The sequence below is a fragment of the Ptychodera flava genome (assembly GCF_041260155.1).
Source record: "Ptychodera flava strain L36383 chromosome 3 unlocalized genomic scaffold, AS_Pfla_20210202 Scaffold_27__1_contigs__length_13241970_pilon, whole genome shotgun sequence".
NCBI classification, from domain to species: domain Eukaryota; kingdom Metazoa; phylum Hemichordata; class Enteropneusta; family Ptychoderidae; genus Ptychodera; species Ptychodera flava.
The window spans coordinates 1157772-1183708 of record NW_027248281.1 but is presented as its reverse complement, the minus strand read 5'-3'; the positions used below and the strand labels follow the sequence as shown (position 1 = coordinate 1183708).

Genomic DNA, 25937 nt, shown 5'->3' with positions numbered 1-25937 from the left:
GCTACAACAGGGGAATAGCAGCCGTTGTGGTGTTGTTTTGTCTATTAGCTTATGAAAACTTAATGCTACAACAGGGGAATAGCAGCCGTTGTGGTGTTGTTTTGTCTATTAGCTTATGAAAACTTAATGAAGAGAGAAAAACAAGAGAATTGTTGGATCATATCTACACTCAAAAGATTTGCTTCCCCTAAATACATACAATATTAGACATATCTTGACATCTACACTCTAACACAACAGTGTTTGTTTGATTTGTAATTAGCAGGGCAGTCAAAATAGCATCAATGGCACTCTACGGTACTCAAATTTGGTCAGAATCAACATACCTTTGGTAAAGTGAGAAAATTGACCCCAAAAATTTAAATATGCAATTGTTACTTTTATTTTAACAAATACAAATGAGTTAACCCTAAACAAAATGCAAACCAAATTTGAAAGTTTTTGGGTTAGTGGGTTAAGCAGGTGTTTTGACCAAAAGTGAGAAAATTTGTTTGAAAATTCCATCATTATTTTATCAAAATGAGTAGGGTTATGCCCAGTAACCTAAAATAAAACTTCACACATCCTGTCAATGTCTAAGAGCAGCAAACTTGGGAGAAAAATTCAAAAAAATTACACATTATGGAAATATTATGCTAATTAAAAAATGTGAATAAGGTTTCTGTAAGGAATATATGGATCAAATATCAAGCAATTGGGCCAGTATTTCTAGAGTTTCTGATTTTGAACTTTTTCAATCTTTTGAAGTTCATTTGTACATTTTTTAAGAATAATATATTCATTTGAACAATGATTTATATTCATGCTGACTACTGAGGTGGTACATGTAGTGGTCTGTATGTTTTTGCAGTAAACAACATACAGACATACCTGCAGAGAGCAGGCATTGACTGATCCTGACATATATATGCTCTACATGTATTGCAATTGGGTGCTGACAATAATAGCTATAATGAATGTGCATAACAACCAGACATAAATCACATTACCTATTTCTGATTACAATTTTATAGCAAAACTGGCAAATTTTAGAAAGCCATATTTCCGGAAATAATACCTAAAATTTATTGGTTTTGGTATCATCTTGGCAGTATTTACTCCATGCAATACAGATATTTAACATTATATCATACCTGGTCCAGTATATTGATTGTGCAAATACAGCGATCTGATTGGTTGAGACGTAAAAAGAACTGTGGTATATTGGTGATATACCACAGCTGGCATAAACGCAAACTCTCAGCTTGAGCAAAAATCAGTTTTTTAACATGCTACGCCAGAATTTCAATATACTGTTATGATATAATAGCAATAAATCACACCCAGCATTGGTATACCACTCGATTTGGACCAGTTCACTTTCTATATGCACTCACTATTGCTCGTGCATATATGTTGTTATAACTGGTCAAAATCTCATGGTATACCGTGGCTAGGTGTGCTTTATCAGTTTACTATACCCTTTGTTTGGTAAAAAATTAGAAATATAGAAAATAAGAACCTAAAAAGCACAATTTATCCTAAACAAGTCATCATAAATGACACAGTTGCCACTTGTTAATTGGTAATTTGATTATCGTAAAAGCATGTGACTTCTAAATTGACATGAAGTTGAAAACTGACAAATACAGTATAATGCCTAAAGACAACAGGACCATGTCCATGTGCAAAAACTACTGCATGGTCCTGGATCATGCAGTAGTTTTTGCACATGGACACATTAACTCAGTGTGTTAAAAGATAAATATTTGATGACAACTAGATTTAGATTTACCTTTTGAACAATTTTTGTGAATTCCGTTGGATTTCTGTATGATAATCCTGTTAGCTGTCGACTGCAACCATCAAGAGTGCCTGCATGGCCAACTAACAAAACGTTGCCACCTGTAAATGTTATATGACAGTTTGCAAGTCAGAGTAAAATCTTTGATGTCAGCCAATAGAGGTCAAGTGTCATATTTCAAGTCAGAACAAGTCCTACTGGATTACAAGGTCCAAAGGGAGACTTACGGTAGTAAGTGACATTGAATTTGAGTGAGAACTTGGGAAGGGAACTTGAGTGACATTGATTGATAAAGAACATGTATTAAGGAAAGTCTAAAATAAATAATTTTGCATTCAAGGAGGCATTGTAAATCATTGCTGGATAAACTGTTTGATTGAACTGTTGATCCCTGTTTGGAATGTAACGGCTCTAGTCTATAATTGGTGAATTACTGACAGTGTGACAGATTACACTTTGAGCTCTGTGTGTGATGGATTACACTTTGGGCTCTGTGTGTGATCGATTACACTTTGGGCTCTGTGTGTGATGGAGTACACTTTGGGCTCTGTGTGTGATAGATTACACTTTGGGCTCTGTGTGTGATGGATTACAATTTGGGCTCTGTGTGTGATGGATTACACTTTGGGCTCTGTGTGTGATGGATTACACTTTGGGCTCTGTGTGTGATGGATTACACTTTGGGCTCTGTGTGTGATAGATTACACTTTGTGCTCTGAAAATCTTTTAAAATCGCTAATTGCTAGGAGCTAAGCTATACATTGTTTGAAGTGTTGAAAGAAAATAAGGAATGAAACATTACTAATTTTGTCATTGCAGGTTTTATCAACATGCCAGCATTTGTAAAATGCATAACACAGTCTGGCTTGTGTAAAGCTGCTAAACAATACTGATGTATGTCATCGCACACTCATTGTTTCGCCATACAAATTGACTACCATGTACATCACAGTACATCGTTCTTATATCAAGATTGATTGAAATCTGTCCGTTCAGACATGTAAAAAAAGTGACAATGTCACTATTCCCTCCCATATAGTTATCAAAACAAGCAAACAATTGTATGAAACATGGACATACATACAGACAGACTAACATACACAGACTGGCACAGAGTGATGACATTGGCCCTCGAGTGTGCCTTGGCCCATGGAGAATGATAAAGATATAACAAACAGCTGAATGTAATGATAAAATAGTTAAGTATAGGCCTATACAGGCACTGAGAGTGAATATGTTACAGCAATTTGATTAGTTTCTTTCCCTTTTCTACTTCTGTCATAATTTTTAAGACAATCACTCTGCAAGGTAGTTTATGTATTGACAAATATATATGTTATCTTTTACAAGCACACAGCAAACTGTTCTTGATTTTTCATTTACAATATTTGACACAGACTGAAATACATAACATGCAACCAATTTTTATATTTTACCCATACACCAGATACATGGAGAAATTTCAACATACAATCATTAATTCAGAAACCCTACAGGGAAAAGTAAACATTGTTTTCTTCCAGAACAACTGGTGCATCCACATCTGGAATAACTTACAAACTTAACCAATTACACAAGGATGATGACACAAGAGATAAAGTAAAGAAATTTAACTGTGGTGAACTTGACTATTCCTTCCAAATCCTTACCTAACTTGACATCTTAAACTAATATACACTGCATGGTTAATTGCCCGCAAAAATACATCAGGGGTGGACCATTTGATAAAGGGGGTTGTCTGGAAGATTGATGAGGTACATATCTTTTTATCTGATCCATTGTACATTCTTTTTCCCCACTCTCCCACCTTTTCTTTTTGTCAAACCTTCTCTGGCTGATTTTTTTTATTGACATTTGTTTGGAATTTTTTTCAAAATCTGCCAGGAACCCCCCAGGATATCAAATGGTCCACCCCTTTGTATTGACCATCTTTGCATGAGATATACCGTACTCGTCCAAGTATAAGCCCGTTCGTGTATAAGCCCCCTACTGATTTCAGAGGATTTTTTAAAATGCATTACATCCGTGTATAAGCCCCTACCCTAGTGTAACTCAAATACAGAAATGTTAGGAGAGTATATTTGGGCATTCAACTTGGTAAAATTACTTTTAGATAATAAAGAAACTATTAAAAGATGTTAAAACAATTGGAAACTGGAGTTCCCTTGACAGCATCGTAAGGAAAAGGAAACGTTTTTCCAGTACTTTCTTGATTCTTTGACCCTGCTCACCCCCGTTCCCTAAATAGAATAGTCTCACTCAGGTCTGCCATGTTTATTTTCATTCACGACCACGATGTTTTCATCCTCTAAACATGCAGCTTCTTTTGTTTGAAGCAATATGCTTTCCTTTGTGAAGACTTTTTCCTGGTGACTATTACAATTTTCACTGCTATGTTGTTGCTTTCAAAAGATGTAGATTGTTTAATACTGGAATGTTGAGTTGCCTTTCCGTGTAGGCAGTGCATGCCAGTTCACATTACTGACCCTGTTGATCAGCAGCATACATGACGTCTTTATTTCAAGTTTGGGGTTTTTTCGACGCTGAAATTTCACCAAAATGTCACTTCTGTATTCAGAGATTGTATAATCAATTTCTTTGGATGTATCAGTCGATTTTGAAAGCGATAGAAAGATTGAGTGGTGTTGAAAAAAGTCGTGCATAACATTAGCATAAATTAAGCATCCATGGCAGATAACATGGGGTTGCTCGAGTATAAGCCCCTCCCAGAGTTTTACCGCCGGTTTGTGTTGCCGAACTGGGGGCTTATACTCAGGCAAGTACGGTACAATAACCAGATGGCAGGAAGTGTGTCAACTATTTACAACCTTAAACATTGAAAAAATTTTGAAATATATCTGTTGGAAACCAAACCTGCTAAAATTTCCTCAGCTATGATTTATAATAATTTTTTTACCACATTTCAACACCAAATACAGTTTACCATATCAAATACTTACAAAATCACCACATTATATACTCTTAGTTCCAGTAGGTATAAAATTACCAAAAAAAAATCTTAAAATACAAAATGAAAGATATCCCTGTAAAATTGAGAGTTTCGCAAAGTTGGCCCGAAAATTCAAAATTCCAGATTTCAACCTAATTTCAATATACATTGTATCATATTAACCATATTAACATAAATCCTAGGAACTATTTACTAAATATCAAAGCAATCAGACTGGTAAATTTTGAGAAACAAATTTTTTGACCAAAAATGACAAGAATTGCCCCCAAAAATACAAAATTGCAGATTTCATCCTTACTTCAATATATCTTATTTACATTATAAACCCTAAGAACCTGTACACTAAATATCAAACCTACCTGATCAGTTGTTTTTCGGAGAAAAAAATTTTTGACCAAAAAAGACAAAAATTGCCCCAAAAATAAAAAAATTTTCAGTTTCAACCTAACTTCCATTCATTATATTGAGATAAAACTTAGATACCTGCATACCAAATATCAAAGCTATCGGATCAGTACTTTTTAAATAAAAAAATTTCTGACCAAAAATTGAGAAAATTCCTAAAATTACAAATATGATAATATCAATACAATTTGTACAAACTTGACTGAGGTCATTCTGAGGAACAAGAATATTAACTTTCAGAGTGATCAGATGAGCAATTTCAGAGAACAAGACTGACTAAAAATGGAAAAAATACCCTAAAAATACAAACATAAACATTTCACCCAAATTTGTGCACACATAATTTAGGATACCTAAAGGAATCTGCATACTAAGTTTCAACCTAATCTGACCAATGCTTACTGAGTTTTAGCCATTTGCAGGATTTTTCCTTTTTTCCCTCATTTGCATATTTTCGGCACTGACATGTTCATTTGAACAAATTCACATCCCCACCCCTAGGTGAACCTGTACACCAAATACTAAGATGGCAGCCATTGCGGTTTAGGAATTTTTGATCTGGACGAACTAACAGACAGACATACATACACACAGACACCATTTTGCTACCTTATAATAATACCTTCTATTTGCATATATACATATGCATATATGGGAGTTAAAAATTGTAACAGACTGGCTGCCCGGCAGTCATGTTGAATCATATTGGAAGTGAATCAAGTTGACTGTATATATAAATAGGTCACTGTATCTGTTCACGTGTGAGTAAGAATTTTGAAAGGTCATTAATATACAAATAACAAGTCAGCTGACATAGCAACTTTTATCAGCTTTATAGGTCAATTCTTTCGAGTTTAATGTACTGAATTTAGAGTGTTCATTCAACCTGAAAATTATCAACTTGACGCAGGTATGTAAGGGTATAGCTCCAACCTCCAACTGGGACCACCAACTGGGACGCCCAGTTGGCTGCAAATCCACTATGGGATCCGTCCCAGTGGGCCTCCAGAACTGGTCCCAGTTTGCTTCTAAGGACATGTCCAAGTTTGCCTCCAGAACCAGTCCCAGTTCACTTCAGGAACACGCATACGTCCAATTTGTTAACTGGGACCACTATGAGAGAACTCAGTTACTGGTACTTAGTACTAAGAATCTGTTAAATGTTTTTACCATATAAATCTGCAAAAATTATGGGTATATAACACATTTAATAGATCCAGACTATGGCCAAAGTAATTTAATTCTTTGTTCTGTGCTCACATAAGTTTTTTGAAGTTTTCATGAAAAAAAATCAGTGTTTGAATAGAATTTTACCAAGTAGCTTTTCTGCCTACAACTCTTTATTTACAAAATTCCACATCTTATACTATAACTCATGATGATAAAAGGAAGTTTCTGATATGAGTCTTGATTAGACACTTATTTTGTTAAATGAATATAATCAAGACAATACAAGCGACCCAGCAGCTGATATAGCTCCGCTGTGTTCATGTTGAGAATAAGTATTTTTGACACATGTTGATGAAGAAGGTGGAAATCTTTGATAGCTCAATGCAGTGGCCAGAAAAAAGTGGCTAAAATAGCTGCAAAAATACACAATCGAAGATTTCATCATACTTTGAATATATCACATCGGATCATCGGATCATCGGATCAGAAATTCAATATATATTACTTAGCTCATCTGTAGAAACCTGTATACCAAATTTCAAAGCTTTTTGAGAAACACATTTATTGACCAAAAATGGAAAAAATTGCCCCAAAAATACAAAATTGCAGATTTCATCATAATTTCAAAAATATCATTTAGTTCATCTGTAGAAATCTGTATACCAAATTTCAAAGCTATCAGATGAGTAGTTTTGGAAATACACATTTTTTGAACAAAAATGGCAAAAATTGCCCCAAAAATACAAAATTACAGATTTCATCAGAAATTCAATATATATTACTAAGTTCATCTATAGAAACCTGTATACCAAATTTCAAAACTATCAGACCAGTACTTTTTGAGAAATACATTTTTTGACCAAAAATGGCAAAAATTGCCTTAAAAATGCAAATTTGCATATTTCTGTACAATTTGTACAAATCTGAAATCGATCATCCCTAGGGACATATGTACCAAATATCACAGCTATCTGACCGGTAGTTTTGAAGAAGAAGATTTTTAAAGATTTTTTTACCAAAAATGACAAAAATTGCCTTAAAAATACAAATATGCAAATTTCACCATGATTTGAACAAATCTCACTAAAGTCACCCTAAGTAAACTGCATATCAAATTTCAAAGCAATCGAACGAGCGGTTTCAGGGAAGAAGATTTTTTTACCAAAAACACAGAAAAATGCACCAAAAATACAAATATGCAAATTTCACCACGATTTGAACAAACTTCAGTGAGGTCACCCCAAGTGAACTGCATATAAAATTTCAAAGCAATTGGAATTGTGGTTACAGAGGAGAAGGCAATTGTTAACAGACGACGGACGTCGATGGAAAATCAACCTATTTGATGAGCTCCGCGTTGCTGACAGCGGAGCTAATAACAGTTAGGTGTGCATAAAACAAAGTATTTGATTACTTTGGCCTAACTGTGATATGCCCAATCTTAGCAGTAGTATATTCTGTGCTTAGTGTGTGTGGAAATCTTATTGTACTGATAAAGGTGATAGAGAGATTGCGTAATGATGAAAAGAGGAGATGAATAAACCTGTGCAAGACTAGCAACACATCAAGGCATACAAATTTACATTAATATACAGCAAACAAAACAAAACTGTGTTTTATGAAATTGCAGTTCATGTGAAGTATGAGTCATATCTTAATTTGGACCTAGTTTTATTTCTGAACAGGTAGACATGAACTTGAGAGAGGCAACCATCGGTGGTTAGGTCTTCAACAATAGAAATGCATGTAAAGCAGAATCAATTCCTGTTTTGGGAGGAAACATCAATGAGGCGATAACATTTTAAGACAAAGGGTTTTGGATATACAAGCATTGCTTCAAAATTCACTGACAGATACTAGATATGTTGCATATGTTAATTTCTGTCTAAGTGCTTCAAAAAACATTATAGTGGGATGGGAAACCTCTAGTGGGGTGGGAAACTTCTTTACCATTTTATAGTATGGTTTCAGTTACATCCTTGTTCATCTCCTTGGCCAGTCCTGGAGGCCAACTTGGACTGGTCCTAGAGGCCAACTGGGACCGGTCCCAGAGTGCATTTTGAGCCAACTGGGAGTCCCAGTTGCAGTCCCAGTTTGGGGTTTGAGCTACCCTTACATACCTTGATCCTTGAAGACATGAAAGCAGAAAATGTCTTTCATGAATACAACATCATAATGATCGTATCTCTAATTTGCCCAGCAAGTCTATTGACTTTCATCAGAGTCATTGTAATGTTACATCATAGTATTTTGAATGTACATCTGTGTGGCTGGTTTTGTCATTTTTGATCAAGTCAATTAAAGGGACAAAGTCGGTCATTTTTCATGAATTTTGCTTGATGCCTGATACTACTTATATTGTTTGACATGTCGAAAGATACTGAATGAATGGGTGATCATGCATATATTCGACCCCGATTTTAGACACGATACATGAAACCATTGCAAAAATGAATTAATGGTCATGACCATTAATTCATTTTGGAGATGGTTTTGTTTATCATGTCTAAAACCGTGGTTGAATATATGCATGGTCACCCATTCATTATCTTTCGACATGTCAAACAATGTAAGTAGTATCAGGCATCAAGCAAAATTCACAAAAAATGACCGACTTTGTCCCTTTAAGACATATCCTTAGATAGGACAGTTTGTTATGTATGCATATTAGTAGTTAGCTAATCTCAAAATGCTAAAAGACCTTAATTAATTCATATTATAGTATCTGCAATGTACATATCAAGTTTTGTAAACTTATGGTTGAGTAAATCCAGATACATATATCCCTAATTATGAAAGTTCATCAAATATGCAAATATCTTTCATAGCTGATATAACATTGTGTGATGACATTTGAAGCAAATCTAATCAAATTTTGTGCAGCCATTCTCAATGTCTATCTTGTTTTTCGAAACCATTAATTATGCAACATTGCATAACATATGCAAGACACACTAAACAAAATCTAATCAGTTCTTGCCATTCCCAAACAAAATGTATGTATTGAATTTGATTTGCAATCTTGAGATGTCATGCTGACAGAAAGACTGACACACAGACATAAGTGCGACAATAGCTCATGTTTGTAAACATACAAGCTGAAAATGGCTGCCTGGTGGCCGTATTGGATTGTATCATGAAACAGATTGTAGTCAGCATGAGTAAAGTTAGTGATTTGTGTTTGGGAAAAAAATGCTCAAACCACTGACCTCTAAACTATGAAGCTTGGATTCTGGAAATGAGGCAGAACAAGAAGACTTGGTTTACTACAAACCTACATGTACATACCTTCCTTTTCACACAGTTTCAGTACATTTTGTGTAAATATATGACTGCGCTTGTAGTACTGTTCACATTTTTCTTTGGGATCCAATTGATGAACTGTCACAAATGGTTTATATTCTGTATCAACTCTAAGTCCACATGCCGCCATGTCGGAGGGAGTCATCCAGTTTGGTATACCTAGTGGACTCCAAGCTAACCATTCAAATAAACCTGCATCAACTCTAATTTTTACAGAGTCATCTGCTCCTATACCTACAGTCAAAAACAGACAATAACAATCATTGGTAAAAAATGATGAGATGCTTAACTCACAAACAGACATTGTACTTCATGAATCATGATCTGCTAAACTATCCATGGGGGGTCATCAAACATTTGGTGACTTTGATTTTATCTTGAATAGATACATTACAGCTCTTGGCAGTGACCATGAGCCAACATAGTTCACACATCAACATTGCTAAATGAAGTTAGGTAACTCTTCTATGTGTATAGAAGTTCAAACATTTAGTTTCAGTATCTTTGAAATCCAGATTTGGCTCTTAAGGTAGCTAGATACCTTGTAGACACCTTCAGATTTTTATTTGTTTCTCAGTTATAAAAGTACAAAACCCCAATAAAATATATATTTTCTGAAAGCCTGATAATGAGAAATCCAATCCTGCACAGTACATGGTCATTATGTGCATAATAGTCTCATGACAAGCATTTTCCAAAAATTGGTTTTTCCTCCCTTTAGCAAATATGCTGCACAATTTCCAGTTGAAATTTATGCATTGACAGGCTTTAGCAATACCCTCCAAATCCGTGTGAGTGAGTTTTTCTCCAAGTCTACATTCAAATTATATAGCGTGACAATTACAATTCCTTGAAAAGCACCTTAGTCTAACACCTTTAATAGTGCATAACAAAAAAATCGAAGGCATAAAAAGGAAATCCCAGACACAGGTTTGAAGGGTATAACCAAAGCTTGTCAATGCACAAATTTCAACAGGAAATCGTGCAGCGAGTTCGCTAAAGGGAGGAAAAACCGATTTTTGGAAGGTTCAGCAAAACGCTTGTCACATGACTATTATGCAAATAATAACTGTGCATGGTCAGATTTCCCAATATCAGGGCTTTCAGAAAATATTTACTTTATTGGGGTTTCAGACTTTTATAACTGAGAAAAAAATACAAATCTGAAAGTGTCTATACGGTATCTAGCTACCTTAAAGTGTTTTTCATTGCAAAGTAAGAGAGATTTGGAAAATGTTTATCTTGCAGAAGGAGACTGCCATACCAATGGGACTTATGTTCACCATGCTGTACCCATGATGTATCTACGGTATTATCATAATTCACAGCTATGTGATCATCACACCTAACCACAGTAACATAGATTAAATGTTTTTATGCTAAAGTCTCTTTGAATCATCTCAGTACAGTCAGTAGGTATAGATATCATCATATATAATAAACATAGGGCCAAAGTCCCTAAAGCTACTATAGACATGGATACAAAATTAAGTATTTCCTAACTGCATGAAATTGTCTCACCAAGGTCATCCTAGGGACTTGTAAACCAAATATTAAAGCTGTCTGACCAGCGGTTTTGAAAAACAAGCGACTTAACAGTTGACAGAGCTCTGCTGTGTTATGTAGAGAATAACCTTTTGTGACACATATATTGATGAAGAAGGTGGATATCTTTGATCGCTCATTTCAGGATGGCCTGACCAAAAATGGAAAAAAAAATTCTGTAAAAATACAGATTTTATCACAATTTGAACAAATCTAAGTTGGGTTATCCCTAGGGACCTGTATACCAAATAACAAAGCTGTCTGACTAGTGGTTATGAAGAAGAAGATTTTTTACCAAAAACGCCTTTTTTGGTGCTAATTTGCATATTTTCAACAATATCAAAAAATTAATAAAAATAGTTTCTCAAAAATCATATAGTTTATCCACATAACAAATATCAAATCAGTAAGTACTGCAGTTCTCAAGATATTTGAGTGGACGGACGCCTCACAAACGGACATACATACATACATACATACATACATACATGTACATACATGTACATATGGTACATACTACATTAGTCTATAGTAGCTAATAAACGAGAGTTAATTACATTCTATTTAAAGTAAACAAGACTTGCTTAAATCAAGCTTTACGTCATAAAAATACAGCATATCTGTCAGGTTATAAAGAATTTTAAGCTGGTTATTTTCATCTTAACCAAGCACATTTTAACTTTCAAATTAACATTGTAAGTAAGTTCTGTTGAATAAGTTGAGACTGTGCGTACTCAGAGAAAGCACACTGAAGAGACAAATGTTTGAAACTTAAGAAGTTCAAGGTCATCAAAAGCATTGTAAGGAATCATGTAACACTTTCATTGCACTGTTTACACAGATTGCATAATTGCTAAAAATAGCACATGAGGAATCTTACAGCCCAGCTTTACCATAAAAACCCTATCACTTTGACCACTCTTTTAATTGACCACTTTTTTTCCCTCAAAAAGTAATTTTATCCTCAGCAAGTCAACCATACATGAAGATTAGAACTTTCTCTATCTCTATTTAGTTGACCACCCTATCATGACAAACTATTACGAGCAATTTCTTTGAGATAACATACAGGGCACAATAAATGACGGTCCAGAATATGTCAAAGTTGGGATTCAGGAAAGTTGCCTTTACATGTTTTAATCCTCTAAGATGGTAAGCATTTCACTATGAACTGTCAAAAAAAGTTGAAGTTTCTGATAATTCTACACTAAAATTATTTTGGCTTTGATGATTATTCAATTATTTAAAATCATATTAATTATTTTTTCTGGGTGAATTGATAGGGTTTATACAGTACAAGAATTACATACAATGTAAGTCAAATTTTGACCAAAAATGACAAAAAAATTCCTTAAAAATACAGATTTGCATATTGCATCACAATTTGAACAAATCTAAGTTGGGTTGTCCCTAGGGACCTGTATACCAAATAACAAAGCTGTCTGACCAGCGGTTATGAAGAAGATTTTTTACCAAAAACGCCTTTTTTGGCATTAATTTGCCTATTTTCAACAATATCAAAAAATTAAAAAAAATTGTTTCTCAAAATCATATTTTTCATCTACACAACAAATATCAAATCAGTAAGTACTGCGGTTCTCAAGATATTTGAGTGGACGGACACCTCACAAACGGACATACATACATACATACATACATACATACATACAGACTGACGCCGGACGGATACCCATCCCAATAGCTTCTATAGACTATAGTCTATAGTAGCTAATAAACATGGTAACAACTGCACATTTTCACACAATTTTTCTTCACTCTTAAACTCCTTTACGCGGGAAATATTCTGAAACATTAGGAGCATGTTTGGAAATATCAACATTAGAGTCTGACGGCCCCTCTGCTATCAGTCATGTAGTTCTGCAGAATTCACACTGTAACAAGAACCAAGTCTTAATTTTACATACCTTGTAAAATAGCATCAGCTGTTTGTACACATCTCAATGCAGATGATGAAAATACATGTTTCACTGTGATACCTTCATCTCTCATGGCCTCTCCTAAACAGTAATCAACATGAACTTTGTTTAGAAATTTTATTGACACATAGAGGAAAAATTTTCTTGACAGATTAGTAAGTCCATGGGTAGAAAGCTTCTGCAAATCCATGGGCGAAACACACCCTCAGACCATCCTATATGCTCTATGAGCAACTGACTTTTTATATGTCCTTGCAACAAGAAGTATAGTAACTGTACATGAATGAAACATTACCATCACCAATATGTTGACATGGATTGTGACACTAGCTTAAGGTACAATGAATTACGTCAAAATTAAAAACAAATTTTTGACCAAAAACGGCAAAAAATTGCCTTAAAAATACAAACTGCAGATTTCATCATAATTTTGGTATATCATGTTTAGTTTATCTGGATGAGCCTGTATACTAAATTTCAAAGCTATCAGACCGGTACTTTTTGAGAAACACATTTTTTGACCAAAAATGGCAAGAATTGCCTTAAAAAGACAAAATTCAAAAATATATAACTTAATTTAAACACAACATATAGATAGCTGCATGATATTTTTTTGTGAAACTGTGTCAGCTGCACTGCAAACTTCTGTCCTCAAATTTGCTCGTATTTACTTATAATTTCATCAATATTTTGATATATGGTAATCAAATGATCCTCAAGAACTTAAAATCCAAATTTGATACCTGGTATCTGACATGCGATTCCAACTAGACTTTTGACCAAAAGTCGGGAAAGAATTCAACGCTTACACGATTCCATTCAATTATAGATAACCATCTAAGCATTCTGAAGCTCCACAAACTCGGTCTACAGAAAGACTGGCGGATGGATGGACATACAGACACACAGACACACATAGCTGGCTGTGATGACATTGACCCCTTTGTGTGCTTTGGCCCATGGAGAGTGATAAAGATATAACAAACAGCTGGATGTAATGATAAAATCGTTATATATACAGGCACTCAGGGTGAATATTATACATCAATTTGATTACTTTCTTGTCCTCTTTCTACTTAATGTGATAATGTTTAAGACAATCAACCCAAAAGGCAGTGTGTTGACAAATACAGGCAAACAGCTACCTTTTCTTGATTTTCATGAACAAGAGATGACTTTGACTGAAATGCTTAACATGCAACCAATGTTTACATTTTGCATCTTATGGCTAGAGGTCACGGAACTAAAGGTCGCATTTACATATGATCATATTCCCCGTTGAGGGCACACTATACATGCCAATACGAGCTACACAAAAGACAGCTACACAAGTGTTGTGCTCTTCAGCTGGTTTATTTGTAAGATTGAAAAAGCAAGAAAAACGCTGTAATATTGACTTAAATAGCCACTTGTGAGGCCCATGTCGAGATCTGAGTTATCGTTTCCAAAACTAATACTGATTGAAATGACTGAGACTAAAGTTGCGCAAAACATGAAATTTCAATGCGCGAGCAGTCAGAGACACTGCGCAATTAGCGCGCAAATAAGCCTTAGCGGGAACACTGCTACTGATGATAGTTACGCGAGTAAGTGATTGTGAATAGTTTTCCTCCAATACCTGTCAGTCGTGCTTGAAATAATCCTATTTCAGTGATGGGTGAATCTTTGTTGAAACTTTTTGGTCCTCCTTGTCTCTGAGGTACTGTCCTTGGCATATTCAGATTTTTTCTTGTATACTTTCCTGTTGGAGATGAGATGACATGACAATATCACAAACTTATCAACCTTAGAAATACCTAAAATAAGTTTGTCAATATAATTTTTGTTGGCAAAAGTGACCTATTTATCCAAGTAGTCTCATTTAAAGGTATACAGTCACCTGTAATCTAAATATGCCCATATATGGTCAAAATGCCCTGTGAGGGCGCTGTTTTTAAAAAGTGGCCACCCGCTTAAAATATGTGATTGTTAGATTTTCCCTTTCCATGGTAACTGTGGCAAAATTGGAACAGGTGACAGTATATCTTTAATTTATTACATGCCTTGATGTGAGTGCAAATTAGTGCATTGATTTGAATAGGAACATCCGCGGAGTTAGTGGGCTGTGTGAACGATGTATGGACCAGTTACAATAGTTACCAGTCCGGTGAATACCTTCAATGCCAAGGTAGATGCTTAATGCTAGATGTCCAATATCCATGCGCAAACTGCTATTTTGACTTGCTTTAAAACTGTTTGATGCTAGTCAATAATGTTGTTTGAGAATGCCCTGCATGTAACTAAATGTCATATAGCGTTAACTGTGAAGGGGCATGTAATAAAAATATTTTTGGCTGAGTATATGGGTTTACGTGCTCTCGCAGCAGGAAGCAATTTGCTCTACTGGCCTCAGGCAAATTGTCACCTGTGTCAGGCAATAAACTCATGACTCGGGCAATAATCTATATTGCTGACTGAAAAAAGTCAATAATACTTCACTTCCTTATATTTTTGTAAACTGGCTTATTTACACTTAAGGTGTTTTGATTTGTACTTGCATGTGAGATTTATCATAATTGATTATAATTGATTATAATTATAATTCTGTTGTGAAAAACAGTGTCAATGACACTGTGCTCCCATTTTACAGTAAAATACTGCCAATGAAAAGATGTTGCTAACATTTGATCAGAATTGGTAGATACTAGCATTGGTTCCAAAGTACAATGATGAATGTTGTTTCTATCTGTTCAGTGCAGCAAAATTCTGCGTTGATGTTATGATAATGATTTCTACACAGTACAACCAGAAACATAGGGCCAATGTCCCTGAAGCTACTATAGACATGGATACGAAATTAAGTATTTCCTGAATGTATGAAATTATCTCACTAAGGTCATCCTAGGGACCTGTATACCAAATATTAAAGCCGTCTGACCAGCGATTTTGAAAAATACCATCAAGGACAGTGTGTTCACATTCGGTTTGAATTGGTCCATCCAAGAAATATTTAAACCAGAAAAACAAGAATGACAAAAGCAAGTAAGGTCTCCAACTTAGGTACTGGAGGTCATCTTTAGAAACATGCATATCAACTTCTATAGCAATGGGACAAGCAGATCCTAAATACATAAGCAAATGTCAACAAAAAAATTAGCCAGAGATGGCTTGACAAAAAGTAAAGGTTGGAAGAGTGGGGGAAAAAATAAAGAGGGGGAAAAAATGTACAAGGGACCTGGTAAAAAGTAATGCTACCTCATCAATCTTCTAGACCCTACCCCCTCCTGAATATCAAATGTTCCACCCCTTGGTTGACCATGTTTACATAAGACCAGATGGCAGGAAATGTATTTACAACCTTGGGGATTTTTCAATTAATGCTATGAGTGCTATCATACAAATGAAAACAGTACTTAAGTTAGTTACAGATAGTGAAATGCCTTTCACTGTGGGAGGGGGGGGGGGGGACAATTACGACATCTTGAATTATCCTGGATCCAAATTTCTCATCAGTTCTTATTTGTCTCACATTAAAAAGGTTCCAAAAATTGATCCGCAATGAAAAGATTTACCTCCATTTTGTTTTCTGGATCAAATTTTTCTACAAATTGATACCAAATATGACAAAATTATGTTCACAACCTTCGAAACTGTCTCACAACATATCCTGGGTTGGTGTAGGTCATTTAAGGTCACAAAATAAGAAAATTACCTAAAACATAAAAATTTGGGGGTTTCCCAACACTTTGAGCTAAAAAATTTATCGAATAACATCCCCTGGGACTTTTGTACCAAATTACAAAGCTATCAGACAAGTAATTTTGAGAACAAGTTTTCTTGACATATGTCATTGACTGATATTAGAACTCTGTGAGAAAAACATCTGCACAAAGTTTCATCAAATTTGGCACAGCTGTACCAGAAACAGTGCTCTAACCCTGAATTATGCAAATTACCTGAACTATACAAATATGGGGGGTTCACATCACTTTGAGCAGAAAATTTATCTAATAACATGCCTCGGGACTTTTGTACTAAATTACAAAGCTATCAGACAAGTAATTTTGAGAACAAGTTTTCTTGACCAAAAATGACAAAATTGTCTTAAAAAATACAAATTTGTATATTTCAGGACAATTTCACATCTCTAACTATTGTCATCTCTGTATGTCTGTGTACCAAATATAAAAGCTGTCTGTCCAGTGGCTTTAAAAAGAAGATATTTCTTAAGATTTTTTGACGTCACATTGATATGACATCTATACTCAAGGAGTTACATTGGCTTCCAGTAGAAGAACGAATCCGTTTTAAAATTCTTTGTTTGGTTTTTAAAATTGTCCATCAAGATGAATTGGTTCCAAATTACTTATCAGAACTAGTAACAATTGATAGCCCAGTACATAATACCAGAAGGAGTGTCGATGTAAGATTGAATCCCTTTTCTGTCAAAGTTCACGGGAAACAACTTTCTAGAACATATGGTGACAGAGCTTTTAGCGTATATGCCCCTAAACTGTGGAATAGTTTGCCGCCCGAACTTAGGATGATAAAGAAATTCGCTCTTTTTAAGAAGTCTCTTAAAACCATTATTTTTCGTCAATGCTACTGTTGACCTGGATATAATTTTTACCTGCATGTTTTATAGTTTATTTATGTTTTATCATTTTTAGTGAAATTTTTTAAAATACTTTCTTTGCTGTTTTTAGGTAGGATCCTTTAGTCTAGATTTTAGCTTGCTTGATTTTATCGATTGTTTTTAAGTACACTCTTTTCTCTGTGAGTTATTTTGTATTTTCTGCATTTATTTTAGTTCTTCCAGTAATTTTCTGTAATGTACAGACCACTGAGACAAGGTGTGTAGTGGTCTTTAAACAATAAATTATATTATATATTAAGATTTTTTGACAAAAAATGACAAAAATTGCCCCAAAACAGTAATTTTTCAAATTTTGTCAGAATTTCAACAAATTAGAAGGTTGACATCCTTTGAAACATCATGTCTCTATTATCTCAATCTATATTAATTCAACCAACCTATCATGACAAACTGTTTTAAACAATATCTTTTTAATAACATACACAAAACAATACATGTAAAGTACAGAATATGTCTCATTTGGGACTTCTGGAAAGTTGCGTTTATATGTTTTAATCATCCAAAAAGTGGAACTTTTCATAATTCTACACTAAAATTATTTCAGCTTTGTTGATTTCCAAATTAATTCAATTATTTAACCCTTTTCCTGCCAGAGTATCACTTCCCCATCAGCCAAGTCAGTAAAAAGTGGTATTGAGCCAAAACATGATGTATTTTCACCCACTTGGCTTGGTCTGTTATAGTAGCTTTAGTCCAAAAACATCAAGTGTACAGTATTTTTGTTTTCAACAGCCTTCAAATGTACAGTATTATGTTAAAATACACCATATGGAATATGTTGTGTTTCATTAATTTTAACCATCTTGACCTAATGGTGAAATATGGACTTGGCAGGAAAAGGGTTAAAATCGTAATTATTTTTTCTGTGTACTTCCATTACTTGCCAATATGTATGCGTGCCGCCCAATGGGGTGGGTATTTCAGCAACTTGGTCTAAAATGGGGGTATCAATTCACAGTAAACCAGGGTCTAAAATGGGGTCGATTTTTGAGTGCCACACAAGAACAAATTCAAACTGTCAGTTCCCGTCTTCCTAGCAGGGTTTTGAGCTGCACTCAATAAGCATCAATATCTTTTTGTGTGGCAGGGGAACCATTAAAGAGACCCCCCCTGCTTTAGCCAAAGTAAATATAGACTTTGTTTTAAAACACTGTCACTAATTGGTCAGAATTCCATATATGGAAGAATTTTGCCCAATAGAAAATATCGAAACAAAGTGGCTCTACTACTACTATCATAACAGGTTGACCATGGGAAAACTAGCAGTGCCTTATGGACGAACGGCAAGGCTTCTTGTAGTTTAGAATTTTAAAAATCACTAGTCAGACTGTAACTGCAGATAACTGATAATTTCAGAAGCTGGACAAAACTTTGGTGAGGGTAAAAGATAGTTTCTTTCACCCAAATTTTTTAGTATTTCCAAAAACGTTTTTCGGAAATCATGGTTTGGCCAGCAACAACATAGCTGTAAATGCAGTATAGTGGTAGGCTCTGCCGGTAACTCGGTCATGCAAATGCTTGCTTTTTACCCAATTACGTTTTTGCAAATTTTGACACTATGACTTTTGACCTGGGTCAAAGGTCATAAGGTCTAAAATGGGGTCCTAAAATAATGAGATTTTAGGTCTAAAATGGGCCCTGGGTTTTTTACGTGCGGCCGCACACCCTACCACTTCTCAGAGCAGAGAATGTTTGAATGTGTATTTATAGTGTGGCTGGGAGGGCGCTAGTGTTGGAATTTGAATAAATTGTCATTGTCTTTATCCAAATTCCAACACTAGCGCCCTCCCAGCCACACTATAAATACACATTCAAACATTCTCCCAATTGCCATTCAACATCTGAGCCATTCAAATAGGTAAGAAACAACTCCTGTATTTTCACCATACTTTCACTTAGTATTTTCTCTGACATGTAACTTTTGTACGAAAAATACCACTGTAACTCAATCCGTGTTGAAACTTTTTGATCTGTAGCACCTGAGGAATCCACAGTTTAAATCCACGTAATTATCCTTCTCTTGTTTCTTGGTCCACTTCAAAACCGCAGATCGTACAGAGAAGCTTTACCTTGCGATCTCTTCCGTCTTCATTTGTTCATCGACCATTTTGAATTAAGCTAATGACAGCCGACAGGTGTAGTACGCACGTTTTTATTGCCGTATATAAAGGTCACCACATCTGGATCAGCAATTCTGGTAGCCAATAGAATCGTCCGTTGCAATTCTGATATTTATTATGGCAGTATACGTAAGACCGTGCTGCATCGTAGTACAAGGCGATCGTAGTTGTCGCTCGTCTTCCAAATTTTGTTTCACATAAAAGCCGTTGCAAAGTTTGACTACACAGTTTGTGAAACTTGTCGGTATCATTTAAGAAGGTAAAAAATATTTCAGTGATGAAAGAGTTCAAATTTTCCGAAAAAGTAGCAGGCGAAATCGTGAGAGTAACCGGACAATTTTGCCGGCTGCCGGCTCTTAATGAAACCCCTGGAGTGTACGCAGCCCAACTATCTGCATACATGATGAAGTCATTAAGAATTGTTGTTCCTTTTCTTTCTTTTCATGAAGTAATTTCATACCTGATAAATCAAAACAATACTTCAACCATTGCTGACCAAATGTAATATCCACTCTCTCTGCATGGCGCATTATGAACAATTTTCTCGGTTCCTTCTTTGTTTGCTCTGAAGAATTCACAACATTGGGTTTCTTCTGTTTGTGGACCTAAAGATGATGTGAAATGATTTACAGAGTTTAATAATCCTCATAGTTGAAGTATTTTTCCTAAGAACTAACACACAGCAAGAAATACACAGCATGTGAACAACACTGTATATGGTGTGATCAAGCTGAAATTTCAAAGCCATCTGAACATTTTTCTGAGCAAAATTTGACATATTTGCAGCCACACAAATGTAAGATTTGGTAATTCACAGCCTGACCCTGCTTAATTCGGGCGACAAGTTTGTTATCTTTAGAGATTATATTTTTGTTTTGTTTGTATACATTTACATCATCCTGTACTGGTATACTCATAAATGATGAACAACTGGTTAACTAGATCAGTACCCAAAACTTCTTGTAGACAACACCTGAATACTACCGTGCTACAATTTTTGTATTACATTGTGTGTTAGCTGCTCTGGTTAAATATTAACTAACTTCTTAGCTGCTCTGGTTAAATATTAACTAACTTCTTGTAGACAACATATGAATACTACCGTGCTACAATTTTTGTATAACATAATGTGTTAGCTGCTCTGGTTAAATATTAACTAACTTCTTGTAGACAACATATGAATACTACCGTGCTACAATTTTTGTATTACATTGTGTGTTAGATGCTCTGGTTAAATATTAACTAACTTCTTGTAGACAACATATGAATACTACTGTGCAACAATTTTTGTATTACATTGTGTGTTAACTACTCTGGTTAAATATTAACTAACTTCTGTCTTCCAATGGGCTTCATGGTTTCTGGAAAAATTATAACAATAATGATACAAATTGGCCATATGATATTGATATTTTGATACAAATTGGCCATATGATATTGATATTTTGATACAAATTGGCCATATGATATTGATATTTTGATACAAATTGGCCATATGATATTGATATTTTGACATAAATTGGCCATATGATATTGATATTTTGATACAAATTGGCCATATGATATTGATATTTTGATACAAATTGGCCATATGATATTGATATTTTGATACAAATTGGCCATATATTGATATTTTGATACAAATTGGCCATATGATATTGATATTTTGATACAAATTGGCCATATGATATTGATATTTTGATACAAATTGGCCATATGATATTGATATTTTCATCATAATTGTTATACATCATAAAGACAATGCCCAACGGTCCTGCAAACCAGATTTCAAAGCAACCCGATAGGCATATTCTGAGAATAAATATTTTGACCAAAGTGACAAAAATATCCTTAAAAATATATTTCACTTTGTTTTGCCAAGATTTGTACTAAACCCAAGTTTCAAAGTGATCAGGTAAGTGGTAGCAGGCAGATGCAGAAAAGATTATTTAAAACCAAAATCGAAAAAATAAAAGCATACATGAAAAATAGACAATTCCAGATATCAGCTAAAAAGTTGGCAGCACATTTGAGATCTACCTAAGGTACTTACAAACAAATTTTCAAAGGAAGCTGATGAGAAGCTATCAAGTTTTTACCAATTTTGCATATTTTCTGCTCATTGACATATGTTCGGTAATGATAACTTTATTTGTACATATTCTCATATACTGTTCAGCATGCAACTAACCACCAAAAATACCGTCAAGGACACAGTGCGCTCACATTCGGCTTGAATCGGTACATTCAAGAAATATTTAAACCATGAAAAACAAGAATGACAGAAGCAAATAAGGTCTCCCCTTTAGGTACTGGAGGTCATCTTTAGGAACATGCATATCAACTTCTACAAGCAGATCCTAAATACATAGCAAATGTCAACAATAAAAAATAGACAGAGAAGGCTTGATAAAAAGAAAGGGCGGGAGTGGGCAAAAAAATGTACAAGGGATCTGGTAAAAAAGTAATGCTACCTCATCAATCTTCTAGACCCTACCCCCTCCTGAATATCAAATGTTCCACCCCTTGGTATTACATAAGGCCAGATGACAGGAAATGTATTTACAACCTTGGGGATTTTTTAATTAATGCTATAATTCAACGTAAACCGCACTTGAATCAGTTACAGATAGTGAAATTCCTTCCACTGTGGGGGGTGATTACAACATCTGGAATTATCCTGGATCCAAATTTCTCATCAGTTCTTGTGTGTCTTACACAGAAAAGTTGCAAAAATTTGTCGGCAATGAAAAAAATCACCTCAGCTTTGTTTTCTGGACCAAATTTTCCTACAAATCAATACCGAATATGACAAAATTATGTTCACAACCTTCGAAACTGTCTCACAACATATCCTGGGTTGGTGTAGGTCATTTGAGGTCACAAACTGAGAAAATTACCTAAAATATAAAAATTTGGGGGTTTCACAAGACTTAAGCAAAAAATTTATCTAATAACATCCCTCGGGACTTTATACCAAATTACAAAGCTATCAGACAAGTAATTTTGAGAACAAGTTTTCTTGACCAAAAATGACAATATTGTCTTAAAAATAAAAATTTGTATATTTCAGGACAATTTCCACATATCTAAAACTGTTGTCATCCCTGGACGTCTGTGAACCAAATAGAAAGCTGTCTGTCCAGGGGCTTTAAAAAGAAAATACTGTTAAAGATCTTTAGACCAAAAATGACAAAATTGCTCCAAAATAGTAATTTTCCAAATTTTGTCATAATTTCAACAAATTAGAAAAGTAACACCCTCTCAAAGATCCCACCCAAATTTGAGAGCGATTGGGTTGGCGGTTGCAGAGAAGAAGAATTTTTACTAAACATAGGGCCAATGTCCCTGAAGCTACTATAGACATGGATACAAAATTAAGTATTTCCTGACTCTATGAAATTATCTCACTAAGGTCATCCTAGGGACATGTAAACCAAACATTAAGAGCTGTCTGACCAGCCGTTTTGAAAAAACAAGCGACTCAACAGTTGACAGAGCTCTGCTGTGTTATGTAGAGAATAACCTTTTGTGACACATGTATTGTTGAAGAAGGTGGATATCTTTGATAGCTCATTTCAGGATGGCCTTACCAAAAATGGAAAAAAATTCCATAAAAATACAGATTTGCATATTTCATCAGACTATATTAGTCTATAATAGCAAATAAACGAGAGTTAATTACATTCTAATTAAAGTAAACAAGACTTGCTTAAATCAAGATTTACGTCATAATAAAACAGCAATTCTGTCAGGTTATAAAGAATCTTCAGCTGGTTATCTATATCTGTATTTTCATCCTATTAACCAAGCACATTTTAACTTTCAAATTAACATTGTAAGTAAGTTCTGTTGAATAAGTTGAGACTGTACGTACTCAGAGAAAGCACACTGAAGAGACAAATGTTTGTAACTTAAGAAGTTCAAGGTCATCAAAAGCATTATAAGGAATCATGTTACACTTTCATTGCACTGTTTACACAGATTGCATAATTGCTATAAATAGCACATGAGGAATCTTACAGCCCAGCTTTACCATAAAAACCCTATCACTTTGACCACTCTTTTAATTGACCACTCTATTTTTCTTCTCAAAAAGTAATCTTATTTTATCCTTACCAAGTCAACCATAAGCGGAAATTAGAACTTTCTCTATCTCTATTTATTTGACCACCCTATCATGACAAACTATTATGAGCAATTTCTTTTAGATAACATAAATGGTGGTTCAGAATATATCAAAGTTGGGATTCAGGAAAGTTGCCTTTACATGTTTTAATCCTCCAAGATGGTAAGCACTTCACTATGAACTGTCAAAAAAAGTTGAACGTTCTGATAATTCCACACTAAAATTATTTTGGCTTTGATGATTTCCTAATTAATTCAATTATTTAAAATCATATTAATTATTTTTTCTGGGTGAATTGATAGGGTTTATACAGTACAAGAATTACATACAATGTAAGTCAAATTTTGACCAAAAATGACAAAAAATTCCTTAAAAATACACATTTGCATATTTCATCATAATTTGAACAAATCTAAGTTGGGTTATCCCTAGGGACCTGTATACCAAATAACAAAGCTGTCTGACCAGCGGTTATGAAGAAGAAGATTTTTTACCAAAAACACCTTTTTTGGCATTAATTTGCCTATTTTCAACAATATCAAAAAATTAAAAAAAATAGTTTCTCAAAATCATATTTTTCATCTACACAACAAATATCAAATCAGTAAGTACTGCGGTTCTCAAGATATTTGAGTGGATGGACGCCTCACAAACGGACATACATACATACATACATACATACATACATACATACATACATACATACATACAGACTGACGACGGACGCCGGACGGATACCCATCCCAATAGCTTCTATAGACTATAGTCTATAGTAGCTAAAAATGAGAAAATCACCAAAAAATTCAGTAAAAATACAAAATTAAAGATATCTTCACAATATTCGTAAAACTGTATGAGGTTCACCTAAGGTACTTGCACACAAATTTTCAAAGCAATCAAAACAGTAGTTCTTGAGTTATTTATTTTTTACCATTTTCACATTTTGTGAGCTCATTTGCATAATTTTGGCAATGCAGACTTCATTTAAACAAAATCCCATCTCTAGCCCAGGATGTATCCACAAACCAAATACAAAGCTGAAACATGCAGCGGTTTGAGGGTTTTTGCTGTTGACGGACATACTTTACCTACTTACATACATACATACATACATACACACATGCATACATACAGACGCCATCGACTTCAGATTATACGATAACCTCACATTGGTATACCAAATGTGAGCTAATAAAAACTTCAAGGTGAAATACGCAGTTGTTCTAAAGTTTTTGCAATTGTGTTAGGGAATTCAATGATATGATATTTGGTATTTTTTTACCAAAATTAGGTAAATTGCCCCAAAATACAAATTTAAGCACAATTTGAACAAATCTGACTGAGGTTAACTACAAACAAATGTTAATTTGAACACTAAATGGCTATCTCCACCCTTGGGTGCACCTGTACACCAAATACTGAGATGTTAGGTATTGTAGTCTTCAAGTTTTTGATTTGGATGGACATACATATATACACACATACACACAATCAACAGACAGCATAAGCTCTAATTTTGGTATAATATATCCAGATGCTAAAAGTCAGCTAAAAATGAAAAGAAGCTTACATTCAGTGAGCAATACCAATCATACTTTACCATATATTACTTTGAAATCATAGGTAATTACAAAGTCATATCAAATTTCATTCATTAATTGTTAAAATGTTGTATGTCAGCCATAATAATTAATTAGGCAAATTGGTCTTACTTCTCATCTGTCTGGGACTACTGGTGTATTGCCATTGCCATTGACATTGTATCTGGGACTACTGATACATTGTCATCTATCTGGGACTACTGATATATTGTCATCTGGGACTACTGATATATTGTCAGCTATCTGGGACTACTGATACATTGTCATCTATCTGGGACTACTGATACATTGTCATCTATCTGGGACAACTGATATATTGTCAGCTATCTGGGACTAC

At 34.6% G+C, this 25937-nt stretch overlaps 1 protein-coding gene across 1 annotated transcript in view; it reads right to left on the bottom strand.

Annotated features, from left to right (window-relative positions):
• The window catches only part of LOC139126159 (ubiquitin-associated and SH3 domain-containing protein B-like), a 64014-nt gene that overhangs the window by 6000 nt on the left and 32077 nt on the right, over positions 1-25937 (bottom strand). The window contains exons 8-12 of the mRNA XM_070692206.1: positions 20331-20475; positions 14733-14855; positions 13103-13195; positions 9618-9866; positions 1775-1884 (exon numbers count right to left, since the gene is read on the bottom strand). Coding sequence (XP_070548307.1) covers positions 1775-1884; positions 9618-9866; positions 13103-13195; positions 14733-14855; positions 20331-20475 — 720 coding nt within the window. The remainder of the gene's footprint in view (positions 1-1774; positions 1885-9617; positions 9867-13102; positions 13196-14732; positions 14856-20330; positions 20476-25937) is intronic.